This window comes from Strix uralensis, chromosome 11 (genome assembly GCF_047716275.1).
Source record: "Strix uralensis isolate ZFMK-TIS-50842 chromosome 11, bStrUra1, whole genome shotgun sequence".
Lineage (NCBI taxonomy): Eukaryota > Metazoa > Chordata > Aves > Strigiformes > Strigidae > Strix > Strix uralensis.
In genome coordinates, this window is record NC_133982.1 from 18,674,233 (window position 1) to 18,692,679 (window position 18,447).

The 18,447-nt window shown below is 48.9% G+C and overlaps 1 protein-coding gene across 2 annotated transcripts; it reads right to left on the reverse strand.

Annotated features, from left to right (window-relative positions):
* Positions 1-4,373: 4,373 nt before the first annotated feature.
* DET1 (DET1 partner of COP1 E3 ubiquitin ligase) lies at positions 4,374-18,051 on the reverse strand. 2 transcript variants are annotated; one of them, XM_074880529.1, is made up of 5 exons: positions 17,963-18,051; positions 16,162-17,270; positions 12,920-13,110; positions 11,065-11,256; positions 4,374-7,280 (listed from the first exon to the last, which is right to left on the reverse strand). In XM_074880529.1, the coding sequence occupies exons 2-5, from the start codon at positions 17,242-17,244 to the stop codon at positions 7,091-7,093; spliced, it is 1,656 nt and encodes a 551-aa protein (XP_074736630.1). In that variant the 5' UTR covers positions 17,245-17,270; positions 17,963-18,051; the 3' UTR covers positions 4,374-7,090. The 2 variants fall into 2 exon arrangements, with proteins under 2 accessions (XP_074736630.1, XP_074736628.1); XM_074880527.1 differs by having other exon boundaries at positions 16,162-17,297.
* Positions 18,052-18,447: the final 396 nt, after the last annotated feature.

Sequence of the window (18,447 nt, forward strand, 5' to 3'; positions counted from 1 at the left end):
AGGTCCTCAGATCAGGTGGTGAAATAGGACTGTTATCTCTTCTTGCACCAGCCTGCAGGCAAACAACTTGCTCTCCTAATTGCCAGCCATGGCTCTCGCACAGCCCCTTGCCAAAACCTGGATGCTGCTTTTCTCCTACTGAATCTACAGAAGTAAATTATCAATTTCTTGAGCTGCCAGGGTCAAACTGGCCAAGGAATGCAGATGATTTTAGACAGACCAGCCCTCTGGGCTTCTCTGTAATGCCAACAGCCAGGAAGGAGCCTGCTCCAGTACTGGGAGATGCTCTGAAATGATCTGCCCTTAGACATGGTAGTAAAACCAGCCCTGTTTACGGAAATCCCTGCAAGAGAAGCAGTGCAGCCAGCTGGAGAGATCCTCTTCCTAGTGATCCTGCAGCCAAGAGTGGTAGTGCTGTCACCAAAGGGCCAGTGTAAAACTGGGACAAACCCTGCTGGGTCTCAAGCAGCTGCAGGGCAGAGCTGCTCTCCCCAGCCCTTATTGGAACCAGTGGGTTGGCACCAACATCTCCTTCAAATCTGAACTCTCTCTGGGGAAGAAGCTGGTGTGGGCAGAGCCATTATCTGGGGGTTTAAGGGGTAGGAGGCAGGATGAGGAGAGACTAACCTGGACTTTGCTGCCCGAAGCCAGACCCGCTGCAATGCAAAATCACACTGTCAACAGGACATTTGTCTGCCCTATGTTACAGGAGACCTTGTTTGGCTGCCAGCTGCCCCTTCTCCCTTACAAGGAGGGATTTTACCAGCATTAAGGACTCACCAGTCAGGGCTGAACCAGTGACCTACCTACGCTGCTGCAGGTATCAGCACAGCTAATCTGGACCTTACGCTGACCTCAGGACCAGCCCCCAAAAATAGGGCAGCAGCAATGAAAACCATCCTCCACAGCCAGAGACGCAAGAGCACATGCTGGCTCTGCACCGGGGGTGATGCTGGTGTCTCAGGAGGGGTGTCCCGCCCACAGGGATGGTGCTGATGCTGCAGAATCCCGCAGGATGGGGGTTCAGCCCAGCGGCACAGGTCAGGCCTTCCTGCTGGTTGCTGCAGGGGTGCCGGTGCCCCTCACCTCTCCAAACTCACCACCTGAACTATTTCCCCCCGATTCAGTTGCTGGGTGAAGCAAGGCCGTTTCCATGCTGATGGCTGTTTTTCCCCGTTGCCGTGGTGACAGCGCTGGGCGCCAGCAGGCCGGAGGCGGGAGGGCGAGGACCATATCTCCCCCGTGCTCACCAAGGGCAGCAGGTACATCTAATCCAGCACTGCTCCATTTTACGCCTTTGAGAAGCACCGAGGAGCTATCAAATAACCATCTTGGCAGCAGTGAGCAGGCGCTTGAAGGGATGCGGCGCTGACTGCTGCTCTTATTAACACCCTAAAATCATGTTGAACAGCGGACGGCTGGCCCTGGCAGGGCTTCCCTGCCACCTGCCTGGCGCTCACCCCCTCCTTGCCCAGCTGGTCCCATGCATCCCCTGGGTCCAGCACCCCCACGGCTGGGCTGTCCTGTGGAGAGGCTCAGGCCCGGGGTTGGATGTCGCACCTCCAGCGCATCCTCACCAGCCCCATCCAAGGTACCCAGAAGCTGCTGCCCAGTTCAGCAGGCACTGGGATGGAGACAGTGTGCTGGGCCATTCAACTCTCCCCTGTACCTCTCTGCCTCCCTACCTGAGGCTGTCACAACACGCCTGGATGGAGGGAGGACACTGGCAGATGAGAGGACAAACCTGTGCAAGAGCAGCTTCCAGAGGAGGATGGTGCACTGCCAAGAGCTCAGGGGGCTTGGGGAGTCCTCCGGGTAAAGCCAGGGCTGCTTTGGCCCCATGCTGCAAAGCTACTGGAGATAAAGGAAGAGGAGGACAGCTGTGGAGAGAAGAAACATGTTCCCGCCTTTAAAAAGGCTGAATTCAAACTAATTCTGTCACTCACAGAAAACAAACTCCTCCAAGGGCTCCAGTTCATACCTGGACAAAGCAGAATGCAGAAGATGCTGGGGGCTTTGTAGTGTTACCCATGACTTTCCATTGCCTTCTTGCAGTTTCTACAGGATTTTCTTCCACAGTGGCCAAATGTGCTGCTCCTCCTCTAGCAAAGCTCCCCTGGGAGGCACCTCTCCCTGTGATCCTCCTCCCTCTGGCCTGCCAAGGCCACCCTGGACACCCACTGGGCATCTCCCTGCCATGCTCCCCTAAAACCGTCCTCAAATTTTCAGGTGCACTTGGCATCCTCACAAAACGGAGGACAGCAAGAACCACGCTAGCAAACTGCAACAGCTAGAAGGTGCCCTAGGAAAGGATTTGACTTCTGGGAGGAAAGAAACAATAGACACTGAAAAAAATTACCTCTGCATAAACACAGCAAAGCCTGTGGGTTCATATGATGTCTTCCACTCCTTGTTAACCAAGCAAGGGCCACCATGTTACCCAGATGCTGCAGCACAGCCCTAAGTGGCTGGGACTAGGGGCACTGTGCCCCTTTTCAGTTCTCCTCGCATGCAGGATCACGGTACTCACCCATGAATTACTGATTTCCAGATTGCTAGTCTAAAACTGGCGCAGTATTTTTATGTCAAAACATCAGGAAAAAGAATGTGAAATTCAGGGTTTTTCCCACATCAGTATTTTTCTGAGAACTCATTTCGTTATGTGGTGAGTACAGCTCTTCCCTGAAAGAAACAAAGGCAAATCAGACCTTAACCAGCAAATGGCTCTAGCAGGGGATGCTGCTGCCTGATGAGCAGTCAGCCTGGTGGGCAGGTAGTGCCAGGCTGTTACTGCTACAATGACTGACTTTGCACAGCTCAGCCCACGTCCCCCACAGCCCTGGAGCAAGGAAAAAAGAAAAAAAAAAAAAAAAGTTCTTTCCCCACTCCCTCCTCCTGAGTATTGAGCCAGAAAAACTTTTACAACCATATAACAAGACAAGGAAGCACAAGGATTTGGACACATCAACGACCTGAACTCTGAAAGTCAGAAAGCAAGGCAAAAGCAAACCCACAAAATCCTGTCCTGTTGCTCGCCCACAGGACTATGCATTTGCTCTGCAGCATGCACCTATCTGATAAAGGTTCACACAAGGACAAAAGCTGTCCAAGGGCCATTGTCCCATTGCCATCCAGCCTTTACCATCTCTCTGCCCACAGCCCTGAGAGATCTTGCAGGAATACCTGGCAGAAAAGTGGCAAGACAGGGGACACAAACAAAAAAGACAAAGAGATTTCTTACAGAAGGAAAGAATCAGAAATCTGATTCTTCTAGCTGGGTGAAAAGGACCAAGGGAAGCATTACAGATGCCAGCATCTGAGCAGAAGAAAGGTCCTGTAAGTACACCAAGAACATCAGGGAGCAAAATCAGGGCCAGCTGCTCAGTGCTGGAAGGTCAATCAAAAGAATCTTTAGTAGGGACACACCATTAATGGATACATAGGTTTGATTCTAATGGGATTTTTGTGGCTTGCTTTCTAATGCAGTTCATATAAGAAACATTGCATGTGTCTTGCTTTTACTACTTTTTTTAAAAGCAAAGGCAGCACAAGTAGTAACAAAAGATGGGATTCTGCTGCCAGTCAACCATGGTTTCCAACTCAAGCATCTCCTTGTCACTTAGCGCCTATCTGAAGAGCCACAGGCTCAAGAGCTTTCTGATATGCTTGAGGTCTCCAAACGAAAGCATCAGAGAACTGCACACAGGAAAATGGAGGAAGGGTTCAAAGCGGCTTTCATGTCCAAGATGCAGATGCTTAGAGGAACTAACACAAACAAGGATGCTGCTAGGTTGTTACAGAGTAGCAGCGGGTTACAAAGGGATCTCTGACTTTGAAAAGGTCCCGTCCGCATGTCCTTAGTCACAATGTTCTGCAGAGCTGCATCATGGCTGGGAGCAGCATGCAGCGGAAAATCCGAGTGCCTTAGCCCAACCTAGAAGCAGTGGACAGGCAACAGCTCTTCTGCCAAGCAAGGTGTGTTCAGCTTTCATCTCCTGATTGTGGACCATCAGCAGAAAATGGCCACAAGGTTAGACAAAGGCTCTAAGTGGAATAAAAAAAGAAGAGTCTCTGAATACAAGTTGGGTTAGTAATAATACACAAAGGGGAAAATGTAACTGAAGGCCAAGAATTCCTCCCCCAGCATTAGCTCATGTAGACAAGAATTTGAGAAATCTGCAGTAACTACAGAAATGCCTCAGGTAGGAACATCCTTGAGCACACTTGTACTCTAAATTGCGGGAAGAGGCAGCCAGCTCACATGTAATCCGCCTGCATAGTCCAAGGCACACCCCTGTCTTCTCAGCAAAGGGATTCCCAACTGCACCATTAAGATTTTTTGGAAGACAAAGACAATAAATCAGGCTCTTAAAGCAAATTCTGTTTATTCCATTTTTGTATTGTGTCGCTAACAAATCTTTATCCTAACCTAGGAAAAATATCAGGTAGAAAACATCTCCCCTTTCCTCCCAACCCTCCCCACCGCACACGCACTTTTTGTTTCTTAAATAAAAGATCAAAATTTCAAGCATGAGAGACTTTTCTTTCAATACATTTCTGTAATAAAATTAACTCTGTTGTAGATATAAAATGCAGCAGCCAAGACCAGAGCATCCGCTATGCTACTCCAAGGCAATTAGTTCCCAGAATGATCAATCAGTTTGTCTGCAAACATAATAAGAAAATACTTAGCACTTATCCAGCACTTTTTATCCATTAATCTCAAAGTGTTTTACAAAAGCTGAAAATATGTTTTTGGCCTCATTTACAGAGAAGAAAACACCAGCTGGAACAGAAAGAGATTTGCCCCCAGTCACAGAACAATTTAAAGGCAGAGCTAAGAACAGATCTCTGGTCTCTCTGCCCCAAGCCCAACAATCCATGCCATGCTCTCTGCTTCACACAGGATAGCCTGAATTTGGCTGGCAAAAGCCCCGACTGCAGAAATGCTGAAGTGGTTTATATTTTTGCCACCAAAAAAGTCTAAATGGAGATCTGACAGCTATTTTAGTAAGCACTGACCTCCCAAAACTGTGACACCAAGGAGTAAATCCAGTCTTGGGTGGAGCTGCTGAGAGCTTTGGAAAAGAAAAAAAAAAAAAGTCTCATACTGGAAGTGTGAACAAATGTGAGTGTGGTGCAGAAGGAGGTAAATCTATGATCTACAGTGTGCAAATGATTCTCCACTTGGAGCTTTAATTGAATGTTTGAGGAACAGATCACAGGATAAAAACCTAAAACCTTGACAAATAGTGTTATTAGATGGAGAGGAACCTGGAGCTAAAGCACGCACGGCCTGACACCTCCTCTATTAGCAGTCTTCTGACCTGAAGTCGCTCCTGACAGACCTGAGAAACCAACAGTGCAAACACCAGCAAAAGAGCAATGAAATACAATGTCTTACCCTAGAAATATGTTTAGCAAGGCCAGGAGAGGAAAGAAGTACCATGAGACAGAGAGTAAAGGCTGATTCAAGAACCCCAGGGCACCCTCCATTACAAGGTCCACTATTCATGCTATAAGCAGGCTCCAGCAACCCACACAGTTATTTTCCTATGCATTACCATGCAAAATGAACGCATGACTTCAACACTGTTCTTCACAGGCATGTGGCCACAACGCATCACCCACAGCTCATTTTGGTCCAAACAAGACACCCACAGGGTCCTTTGAAGTAGAGGCTCTCCCGTGTGTAAGCACGAATTTTCTAATGCCCCCTCTGTACCTCCTATAGGAACGGGACAACAGCAGGCTCCAGCTTCCGACAGAGCACCTCGCAGTGCTGGGATGGCTGCACTGCCTGGCAGCACACAGAAAAACCCGAATGTTGGCCTACAACCAAAAACTCCATTTTTAAGACAGAAGGGCAGGCCAGCATCCTCACCAGCCACAGTGGCAGGTAATATTACACCCAGGAGCTTATTTTATCAGCAGCAAAAACACCGCAGTGGTCCAGTCAGCATCAATGCACCAGCCAGCTGTGCTTTGAAGCCTGGGAACAGAAAATTGGGTTCTCACAGAGAACAGTGTTTCAAACAGAGATAGGTAAGCAACCTAAGTCAACAAGCTCGTCTCCTAACTGCAGACCTGCAGCAATGCACATTAATTCAGGTCTCCTCCCTCCTTTCTGGGCAAACCCAAGTGCTACTAATTCTCCACGCTCATACTCCAGCACGCAGGAGGGTGCCAGCAGCTGGGTGTCCCTTCCCCTCAGCAGCAGAACCTGCAGATGGTCATGAGAATTCACCCCCATGCTGCAGAAAAGTCCTTCTGACATGAGCAAGGAGCTGCTGTTGCTTTCCACACCCTTCCCAGCCACCCATCATCCTTCTGTGCCCACTTCCTCGTGCATTAGAGACACAACCAGCTGCCCTGGCTCTCTGGTATTAACACACTGCCTTTCACTTAGGAGCTTTTACAGGTACTAAGGCACAAAGATTAAGTGACTTGCATAAGAGTCAGGAACACACCTCATGTCTCTCAATTGCAGTGATTTCTCACACCTTTTTTTCCTGACCTCTTGCATATTAAAATCACATGAGTAGATTGTGTGGATGAGAACAGGATTTCATTTCCCTAGTAATACTGAAGATACAAACACAGGTAGCTGTTTTTCTAAGCCCTCCCCATGGCTTGCATCCACTCCCACTACGACAGGCTGTTTGTGTCAACAAGGTAGGAGAGCACCAGTGCAGAAGGGAGCACTCCATAAATGTTTTGCAAAGCTCCACCTTTGCCATCCTAAGACCTACAACAGGGGAGAAAACGGACATGCCTCTGGGAAACCAGAAAAGGAACCTCAGCTACACTTTGTTCATCAACAGGAGTAAGGGAACAACAGCAGCACTTAATGCAGAGGGACCTCCGCAGTACAAACAGGGTCAGAAGAAACATTCACGCGCCCAACTTGAGCGGATCGGCTTTCCAGAGCCGAGGGCCCTGCGAGATGCCAGCTGGTAGGAGCTCCCAGATCAGGTTTCTTGATATGAGTGGCGGTTTGGTTTCCTAGAAGGCGCGAGTGCCTGGCTTTGGTGTGTCTGTGGCAGAGGCCCAGGCCCAAGGAGAGCAGCCGCCCCAGCCATGGGTCACACTACGTGCAGCTGTGCCTCATGTGGAAGTTAACCACGTACTCTGCGTTAGTGCGCTGCACCGAGATGGCAAAGGGCTCGAAGGGGTGGAAGGTGAACGCAACCAGGCGTCGCACTGTGTGATTGATGGGTCGCCCCAGGAGTCCCGCCTGGATCTCAAACTTCAGGAGGCCAGAATCACGAGCATAAAATCTGAAAGGAAGAGAAAGACAGTTATGGCTGTTCCCAACTATTGACTTTGCCATCTGGGCTCTTCACATACAGAGACAAGTGCCTTGTTCAATCTCTGGTACTCCCTCAGGGGCAGGAGGCTCTCAGCTGGATGTCTGGCTCTTGGCTATACAGGAAAGTCTCTCGCAGGACAGCTAGTTATCCACTGTCTGGAAAAACTTGACTTCATTTTAGTATCATCAGTGAGAGAACTCTGCCTGTCATTTTGGTGGACGTAGCTGACTTCACAAGAGGGACAAAGAGCTGACTTCACAAGTTTGATCCAGACCTCACTTGTGCTGGCTCTCCATCCTCTCTTAATTCAAGCTGCTCCCCTGATCCCTAAGGCATATATACTGTACAGAACTGAGCTCACTTCCTTTAGCAATGGCCTTCACTCTGAGCATAAGGCCACCCCTTCTCTCTCCTGGTGATGCCAGGTAGGCTTTACACTGCTGCTCTTGTGCCTTGCTACATCCCCATTCAGTCAAGGAAGGTGAACAGCTGGATCCAATTCTGCTCAAGGGTGCCAAGTTGCACTTTACAGCCCAAGCAAGGCTTTGCAGTTCCTTCTAGATTTCCATCAAAAAAGCATTAACAAGATAGGCTGGGCAGGAAGTACCTGGTGGATTGCATTCAACAATCCCAGCAAGCACAGAGGTCAAGGAAAACCTTGTGTCCTTCTGCTGTCAACCACAAACCTGCCTGTGGGTCAAGCTCACTTGTGTCTCCAAACAGGTGAGGCCTGGAACGCAGCTTCAGCACAAAGCGAACATTGCCGAGGGGATGAGGCAAACGGCGCTGAAGAGACAGGCGAGGCTAGGAAGCTCTTTGCTTCTTGAACCTTCCCTGCATACTCTGTGTAACCGACACAAGCCCAGGTAACACCACTGTCCTGTGCTGCTGTGGGAAGAGGGGACTCTCTGCGATGACCCCACCCTCCCCAAGACTTTGGTGGAGGTTTCTGGATGTGGTACCTTCACAAAGCAGCTGGGCTTTAACTCAAATCCTCACCCTGAAGTTGTTTCAGTTCATTAGACCATTTTGTCTGCTCTTTCAGTTTTGGGCAGAATTGCCATTTTGTCTCCCAGCTATTTCCCTTTCCACCATCACTTAGTACGTGTAGGTATTTTGCATTTTCCTCTGGTTTTAACTCAGAGAATGCTTTTAATCTGAGAGCACATTTCCCCCCCGCCAGCAATACAATGCACTCAGCTCTCAGCCTGGAAGAATGGGTGATGACAGATACAGGCAATGCTGTTTCAGGAGCAGACATACTCCACATTTTAACAACACAGCCTATTGAGAACCTCATGTTCTTCCTGGAGGGCCACTCTCCTCTCCCTTCCTCTGAATCAAAGTGCCAGCCAGCCCTGCCTGAAAATTGCACACAAGAACCCAGCAAGAGAGTCACAATCTTGGTATTTGGCTTTTTGAAAAGCCATTTCCCTCCTACGCAAGGCTGGGTATGCAGAGGGTCATTCTTTAAATAAAGCACAGTCCCCCGTCTGCTCCTCTCTCCCCCCAATTCACAATAATTTACTACTCAAGATGAAGCTCCCTGTAATCTCAAAGATGTGCTCAGTTTGGTATTTTTAAATGTATTTTTAAAAGTGCTCTGCAATCAGAGGCCATTTCCATGGGCTCTCACTCTGGGGATAAATTAGGCACTGCAACATAAAATTGTATGTCAACAGAAACAGCAAGACCAGTCTTTTCAAACCGTATGAAAATGGAAGATTTATCTGCAGACCAATTTTTTGGTTAAATGGCTCCTTATTAGCCATCTAGATGAATTTTAGAGACCCCCTACTATAGGTAAGGCTGTGTTAGAGCCTCTTCCTCACAAGTGCCATCATTTCACCCAGTGAATATCTCTTCAAGCCTACTGAAAAGATACTGGAAGACTGCAGTGATGGGGAACCTAGAGTCCTTCCCACCTGAGAGCAAACAACCACTGGTCTCTCAAGTAGCCAGAGACAAGAGCTGAACCTTTTGGGATGCAGAAAGGCACTAAGGGTTAAAAGGACACAGTGCACAGAGGTGCTGAAACCGATGTGTAAGAGATACGGAGGCCTTAAGTCTTCCTATCTTGCACACCGTGCCAGGAAACTGCACTCACATTATAACACCCTTAGCTGCTGAAGGGCTTTGCATTCCAGCCAATTATAGGACTTACATTACAAATCCTGTGGCCCCTCATTTCGAAGCTCTCTAAACCACAACAGGCAGTGGCATTATTTTATTAATCCCTTTGTTCTGCATGTGAGAAACACAGCAGCACTATTTCAGCTACTGAATGGTTAAGGTTAGTGCCTCATCTTCTGCTTACTTTCCAAAAACCAGGAGCCCCACTGCTCCGAGGCCCTATTCAAGTCCTAATTGACTCTGCACAGCTTTGAGCTTTAAAAGCTCTGGCTCTGAAACGCCGGTTGGCTCAGGGGAGGGAGGGAAGGTGGCACTTCGCTTTGTTTACTACAAAGACGTAACCGCAGCAAATGACTGCGGTTTTGCTCCCTTTTGTCTGCAGGAGCCATATGCAGGTTGGCGCTGGCAGACAACTGCCGCCCTGCAAGTTTTCCCGACGTCAAGCATGACAAGGGGGAAAGGGCAGGCTTTTCTCTGCAGATAACATGGGAGCTGGAGATCAAACCAAATCATATGGGCAGAAAAATCAATTAAATATACATAATTTGGGAATTGAGAGCACAGGAATAATCAGAGGTTCCCTGCCACCTGAGTCAGGGCCAGGAGAGACATGAAACCACTTTTTGAGAATGCACAGATGAAAATAAAGTTGGGAAACCTGCCAGAATGGTCTCCCTAGGCTGCCTGAGCCCCCAATGTGTGTGCAGTCACTAAACAAAGCACTTAGGCATTGAAGGCTCTCTTTGTTTTCAGAGCATAGGTTTGCTTTTGCAATACTATAAGTGGAAAGCCTATTCTGCCTGGAGAATTCAGCCCCTTTGAGCCTTTCAGTCTGGAGATGTTGGATTTTTAACCACTACTACTTGCAGCCATGGCTGCAGCCAACAAAAAGAAATAAATAGTCCTGGTGTTTCTGCAAGAAGCATTGCAAACCTCCTTATTCCCAGGCTCGGACTTATTCTTTCTCCCAGCATCAAAGACTCAGACAGAAGAGGCACAGAATGGCCCTTACACCTGGCTAAAACTCCTATTAGAGAAACAAATTTCCTACAGGTCAGAGAAAGAAGGGGAATATGAAGAGGAGTACAGCTCCCAGGCTGAGAATTGTAAACAAGGAAAGTCTGAAAATAGCTAAATCAATACCATAAGCATTCTGAATAACACCTAATCCAGCTGCTATTTTATTCACAGGACAAACCACATCATCCTTGCCAACTAAACCCACATGCTCAAAAGGGATCCTTCCAGCACAGGAAAGCAGGCATCCAGAGCCATATCACTCTGCAGCCCAAACACAACAGCAGGACTGCAAGAAGAGGAGGAGGAACAAGAGCATTCCTATGGAAAAGGCTTAGGCTTCACTACCCAAACCTTCCCCAGGGCAGCTCAGCGAGGCGGCCTGAAGAGCCCTCCCACACATACAAGATAAAACCGTTACCACAGGGAGGGAGGCCAAGCTTTGCAGCCTGCTGAAATAAACCCTCTGGTGGAAGGATGTCATACGAGAAAGGCCTCGATCTCTTCCCTTTTCTACACGTTTGATGCCACACGGCAGAGGTGATTCAGAGTTACTCTCACACTGCTCTCCTCACATACAGCTTCTTGGCCTGTTCCTTACCTTATCGGGTGATCACCACAGGTCTTGGGCCGCTCCATGACTGACACCCACTTGTCATCATAGCTGAAAAGGGAGAGGTCGAGGTACGGGCTGCCACTGTACGACTGGGCGCTGATCGGGAGCTGGCCCAGCAGCCTCCGCACGGCCTCTGTGTGCCCTCCGTACTTGGCATTCACGATAGTGTCTTTGAACCTGCAGCAAACCAAGAAACAGGTTTTACTCACAAAGGCCACAGGTGAAGAGCACAGCTTAAATAAACTAAGGAGGAAAAATGATAGGGAGAGAAAAACAGCAGCAGTTTAAGAACTAAACCAGCTCATTTCCAAAGATGTATCACAGTGATTCAAGCATCAACCAGTTCTGGTGACCTTTTTATCCTCCCTCATCATTACTGTTTCTGCTCTGAAAGTCCAAACTGACAGAAGGACAAGACTGTGCCTATCCACAAGGTCTGGCCCCAGCTGCTCTGCAGTACAGGAAATGAACAGGATCAGAAACAGGGGGAGATGGATTAGCAGCTTATCAGTCAATCCAAGTTTTACCATGAAGCCAGGAAAAAGCGTAAGCAAAAGCCAGAGGGTTTCACAGTAACAGTTGAGCCCTTAATGTTGACTTGAGAATCCGCCTTTCTCTAGCCGCTATGTTTTAAATGCGTAAAAGGAGAAACTTTAGATGAGGAAGCACCTTGACGAGAAGCCTAAAGTTCTTCAGAAACTACAGCGAGCTGAAAGTTCTTCCAGGTAGAGATATTAACACAGGCTGGATTTCTCTTTCCAAGCAAAATTTGAGCTTTTCATGTGCAAGAACAGTCAGATCAGCTGCATGGATGTCATACATCAAGGAAGGTAAAACATTTCCATTTGACCAGAAACGCTCAGCCAAAGGCCAGCTAGCTGTGGATTATGCTCTATTATACTTTGCTGTGGAAGTTAAACACTCCTGTTACAGGCCCTTGTAGCCAAGGGGATGAAAAGATTCTCCTCTCTACTTTAACACAAGGCAGAAGTTGTTCTTTGGGTGTCTACGGCGAGCTCTCTCATTCTCTCTCCCACTAAGCATTATGGATTTCCTGACAGGCAGCTCTAGAAAGCTACAGACACAGTCAACTTCCTCTTACTTATGTGACGTCAACCTAAAATCAACAGAAGCTTCATGCCCATAAGTGATTGCCAAGTACTTTGGATGATGTGAAACAAGTCACTGGAAGAACAAAACACCCTGAGTCACATAAAAATATATTCCAAGAGAAATAACACACTCTGCTTCATTAAAACCACATTTGACTGCTACAGCACATTCTAGAAACCCAGGTTATTTTGATATTTTGCTCAGCTTTCACAATAGGTCTAAGCAGATGAGTTTCCTTTCTCCTAGCACAGTTTGACAGGAATCACAAGCTTGTGACTGATGCCGGAGAAAATGCTACAGAACACAGTTTGATGCACACTAAATTCAGAGAATGCCATTTGGCAAAATACATCCAATTAGATGACACTAGCACCTTGACAAATCTCATCTTCAGGATCCTGAGCTACTGGGCAGTAACACTTTAACAACCTCCAGAAGAGTTACTGCTTGAGGAGAGAGGGAAACATCTTTCCCTCAAAATTCCTTTTCCTTCTTCTAAGCACTGGATTGCCACTGCTTTGTTCCTTCCTGTAACAAGACAGATGCTGTGGAATGTAAAATCAGATGCATGAGGCTGCAAGATGAACCACGTACAAGCCAGACCCTTGCATCACCCAGTGACTAAAGGAACCGGTTTTCTCAGGGTTGCATCGTTATTTGATACTAGCCTTCAGCTGAGGGGTGAGCGTGTGTCTATACGGTATAAAGCATGCTCCGAATGGCTCACCGGCGCTGGATCTGTCTGGCAAAGTTGTTGCTGGAAGCTGAGCAGGGGAACTGGACCGCCTCACTGTGCAGGGTGGCATTCCTGAAGAGGTCACAGAAGTTCTCAAACAGCTCCAGCAGCTCATCAGATGTATTCTCGAATACAGCAATAACCTCTGTGGTCACCATGTTGTACACGACGAAGAACGAAGGCTGGAGAGAGAGGCAGAGGCAGCAGTTACCCAGGAGAGCACGAGGTGGGGGGAAGCTGTCCCTTCTCCCCACATGACACCACAGACCCTATCCAAATTTCTCTGCAGGGGAGAGAATACAGGGAATTCTCTACAGGGAAATCCCACATTCTCACACTAATCCATTCTGCTACCTAAATGCCTCAACAGATACCAAATTATCCAACTCTTAACTGTGATTATTTATGAAGAAAACTTAATGGGCTTCCAATTTTTCAACTCAAACTGGGTAACAATATTTCTGTTTTCTCTTTCTCTCTGCCCTCCACCAAATCCAAAATGCTTTCTAAAGTGTCAAATTTAATTTTCATTCCTGCTGACAAAATTATTTTAAATCCAGTGCTAGCTGGCCACATATTTTTTTTTCCTTTCTGTAGAGACATTATTTTCTTCCCCTTCTTAATATTTCCATCACGCAGAGATGAGCCTTTTTAGTGTACTATGTACTACAGCACTGCCCGCAAAATGTTGTGCCCTCCAGGTACCCTGCCGGCACAAGAATAAAAATCTGAAAGACATTAATGACTTCTTTTTAATGACGACATTCTCATGCAAGAAGGCCCAGGTACTGCGCTGTGGATTGGCAATGGCAGTGTTTCATGGCAGGAATAAGCAAGAAATCAGGGAAAAAGGTGGCACTGTGTCAGCGCAGCTACATCTAAAGGAGACGTTCCCATCCCATTGGGAAAAGGCAGATTTAATCCTTCACCATCAAAGGTAGCTTTTGTTAGAGACAGAAGTGCTAACAACACCCTGGCACCCCAAATTAAGAACCTGTCCATACTTCGAAGGTAACTAATTCCCGTGCTACATGCACATATCTGGTTAAATCTTCTGTCAATAAAGGCAATTTCTAAATGCTTCACCTCCCGCTCTCAAACAATGCTCAGGGATGACGGCAGGCACTTTGCCTACCCCACCCACCTGCAAATATCACAAGGTTTGTTTGTTTTACAGCCCCAAAATAAACTGTGATAATACGATCCAGCCCCCACATGTCAAAATGAAGTACGGTAGATGAGGTTACTCACTAGACTACTGCCTAAGGAAAGGGAAGCCCTTCTGAAATACAGAGTTGGAGCAGAGAGAAAACAAGAGGAGACAGCAGAAGGAAAAAACTAGTTACATCATTGAAGACTGCAGGGAGTATCCTCCAACCTTAAATAAAAAAGTTCCTTTGCCAGGTTAACACGCAGACACATCCACAGGATGCCCCTGACCAGAGAAACTATCCTCACTGCTTTTCAGCAGCACCTGTAACACAGGCAAAACATTGTCACAGCATGGGTGGCAGAAGTCAAGCCTCGCAGCAATCAAGCAGCAAAGCTGGCAAGTCTGTCAACAGAAGCCTAGAACAACAACAACAAACCACAAGATACATATACACAGCACACGATTAAACATCTTGAATGATTCAGTGCAGACCCTGACAATATACAAGCAACCCACAAGCATGAACAGTGACTTCCTCAACCTTCTTGGCAGAGGAGCCAGAGAGAAGAGAGGAGCCCAAAACTGCATGAAACCTCATGTTCCTCTCTGATGGGCGAAAGGAAAATCTGAGCTTTAGGTATTTAGCGAGCCAAGTTTTCTTCAGGAAGCCCTAACGCAAAGCCTACGTTCAGGCAGGTCTGCGGAGACTGCCCCACGCCTGGAATTATCTCCTGAAAGAACTGAGAAATGAGATGCTTTTCCTCCAGCATAAAACACACCGCCTGAGGAGCACCGCAAACAAACCACAACTTGCATCTTAAAGTAACCCCCGGGTGAAGAGAGTCAAGAGCTGCAGCAAACCAGGCACAAAAGCCTTGGTAACCACAGCAGAGAGCAGAGCCAAGCCTACCACAAACATTTACATCAGGGTCAGGAGCACCATTCCAGATACCAGCAACGAGCAGAATGCTGCAGGCCACTTCCACAAAGCTATAATGTTTTTAAGACAGCTGCTCAGTTTTACACAAATGGGTAAAACTGATTAGATTAAGCCTTACCTATTCACTCCCAAAGCAACTCCCCCAAACAAATACCACTTCAGAGAAAAATGAAACAAACCAGAGTCATCTTCCAGGAAGAATTAGACCAAGGCAACTCGCAAAGAACTGCTGTCTATTTCTTCTAGGATCTAAGTCCTGCATCTGGCAAAGACAGGGAGGAAGAGAAGGGTATGAAAGAAAAACAAACATCTAGGGAACAATCAGACCTACATGCAGCACTGGAGATTTATTACAAATTCTTGCTAAATACTTTCAACATAATAAAAACCAAACATTCTATTATTCCTTAATAGAACAGGTTAAAAAAAGCATCCTTCTCAGTTTTACTGAGCTCAAAACCTGACCACCACTCTTAACAGTTGTGAAAACAGATGATCAACCTGGCGGATGGTGAAACATCTGGAGGGACCCAGCACTGACCAAGCTACATTTGCTCTAACTCAGCTTCTTTAGTAATAAACTGAAAGGAGGAGCAATTGCCACATTAGCTAGATCTAAGAGTTGCTACTCCAATTTGGAGAGATCATAAACACTCTCACTGAAGCTTGAAAGAATATGTAGGCAGAATAGAAAAGGCAATTCCACGGGGAAAAAAATGAAGACTATTATATTTGAAAAACATGCTTGAAGATACATGAGAAAAGGGAGAGACAACCTCTAGAATATAAATGTACTACACAAAATATCAGCTAAAAAAAAGAAACAGCTGGGGATGTGGGAGGGGAAGAGGGTTGTACAGCATCTGCGAGCATGGGAAACAATCCCTGGAGAAAGGGGACTCAATAACCACATCACACCTTTTCTCTCTCATTTTCAGTTGCGAAGGAAGCAATGAAATCATGAGAGCAAAAGACACAAAAGTTATTCAGTATCAGAAGCATCAAATGTTCACACAAGAATGAAATACCAGGGATCCTAAACAACATTCACAGGCTCAGCTAAGAAACACAGCTACCAGCATTGTACCTGCTTGAGCACTTGCCCCAAAGCAACGAGCAGCCTAAGGAGGCAGGCAGTACCTGGGAAGGATCCGTTACCCGCAGCGTGACCACGTCTTCACTAGTGTATTTGATAAATAGATGGTTCTCGTCCAAAAGCTGCATCTTCCACATGCGGAGCTGCCTCAACTGATCAAAGTACTGGAAGAACCTTCTTTTTGCTATAGCGCTTCCATCCTGCTCGGCCCTTCTCCACAGGTACACCAGCAGCCTGTGCTTCAGAGAGTTTATGAAGGGCTCTTTGTAGGGGTTGGCCATCCCCGTCTGAGTGTCCCGCTGCACCTCGGGATACACTGCAGACAGAGTCAGCAGATCATCCTCGTAGCAGAAGCGGCCAATAGTCCGTACGTCAATGAACGTACCCTCAGGTGTTACTTGAAAGACGTGAATAGTCTGTTGCTGCACAGAAAGAATGGCCAAGATGTTCTTATAGAGGTACAGCCCCTGGTTGTGAGACAGGATGACCTTGTCACATTTGAAAGTCCGTGTGTCACAGAGTCTGCCCGTGTGGAGGTCTATGATATGCAAGGAATAATCCTCAAGAGGGGACCGGGGATTAGGGGTCACTGACTCGCTGTTGCGGTAAACCTCGAAGAAGGGAGGGTGAGGCTCCTCAGGCAGGTACGCAGCAGAGCCAACGATCACGTACCGACAGTCGTCGGTGAACAAGCTGCACTCGCGGTTCAAGTGCTCCCCATTGGAGGCCACGTTGGTGATATGGAGCAGAACAAAGAACCGTTCAAAGAGCCGCCCCCGGATGTTGACAGATCTTTGGTCATTGCCGTTGGCCAGGATCTCTCCCTCGTAGCCCTGCAGGAGGTCTTCCGCCGCCTGGCAGCCCTGATACTCATAGATCTCCAGAGAGGTCTGGTCAGAGGAGAAGGCAATGAAGTAGCGGCCGTCAGGGGAGAACTTGCGCAAGAAGCAGGGTGGCTTCTCCACGTTGACCACGGTGAAGTTGGGGAATACATTCTGGTGGAAGACACGGACTTGGTGCCAGTGGGTACCGGCTTTGCCCGAGCTGATCCGGCGGCGCTCCAGGCGGTGGATGACATTCTGGTTCTGGATGCGACGGGGCCTGATTGTGGGGGCATCATGGTCCATGGTCAGAGCTCTACTTCATCTTCACCCTGCCACGGAGAGAGCACATACGTGCCCTGGGACCACACAGAGATGGGGAGAGAATTCAGGGTACTGAGGGACGTGCTTGCAGGGATGGGGTAGGGAAAAGCCCCACAGAACCCAGGGAGTCAGGGGGAGTCAGCTGAAAAGTGCAGACATGCCTTTGGAAAGGGGGGAAATGACACAGGAAGACACTGGAGAGAGAGAGAGACGTGAAGAGACTGGGAGAGAGACCTCAGTGGGAGGTACCAGGGAAAACAGGGGAACACCGAGGGAACCCCAGTGCACCAGGGGCTGAAGGGATCCGCAGGCCTGTCTGCTGATGAGGGAGACACGGGGAGGCACCGGGAGGGGATGGAGGGAGCCGGGGAGGCAGGGAGGCACAGGTGGGCACCAAGGGGATAGAGGGAGCCCCCAGGCACCGGGGAAGGAGTGAGGGAAGCCAGGGATAATCCCGTCTGCTGACAAGAAAGCGCAGAAGGCCAGCTTGGCAAGGATGGAGGGAGCTGATGGGCACATGAGGGGTCTCCGGGAGGCCTACGGGCCCGCCTGCCGATGGGAGCAGGGCCCCCAGCTGCTCTCCCACCGGCCCGGAGGGTGAGTGGGACACGAGGGAACCGGGGGCCGCGGTGGCCTCCTAGCCGGGCAAGGGCCCGGTGGGACCGGGCGCGGGGCGGGAGGAGGCCAAGGCTGCACTCACCGCTCGGGCCCGGGGCTGGGTCCCACCGCCGCCACTCACTCCATGGCCGCCGCCATCTTTCCGCCACCGCACGAAGAGGCGCCGCGACGGCGGCGGCGGGAGGGGGTCAGCCCCCACTTCCGCTTCCGGCCAGCGAGGCGGGCCGGCTGCGCCGGGCCAGAGTGTCAGCGGCCGGGGGAACCCGCGCCCCCTGGCGGGCGGGGGGAGCTCTGCGGGTCGCGCCCGGGCACCCTCCGTACCCCTGAAACCCTGCACCCACCCTGCACCCACCCGAACCCCCCTGAAACCCTGCACCCACCCTGCACCCACCCTGCACCCATCCAACCTCCCCTGCAGCCCTGTACCCGTCATGCACCCCCTGAAACCCTGCACCCGTGCTGCACCCATTCTACACCCATCCTGGACACACCCTGCACTGCCGACACCCATCCTGCCCCCGGGACACCCCATGCACCCTATCCTAGCACCCTCTGCACGCATTCTTC

Bases quoted from the DNA above. Each gene is read 5' to 3' on its own strand.
- DET1 (XM_074880529.1), bottom strand. From the start codon at position 17,244: ATGGACCATGATGCCCCCACAATCAGGCCCCGTCGCATCCAGAACCAG. The intron at 11,257-12,919 runs GTGAGCCATTCG...GGTTTGCTGCAG, and splicing joins GCCAGACAGATCCAGCGCCG to GTTCAAAGACACTATCGTGA. The intron at 7,281-11,064 runs GTAAGGAACAGG...TCTTCCTTTCAG, and splicing joins TGTGGTGATCACCCGATAAG to ATTTTATGCTCGTGATTCTG.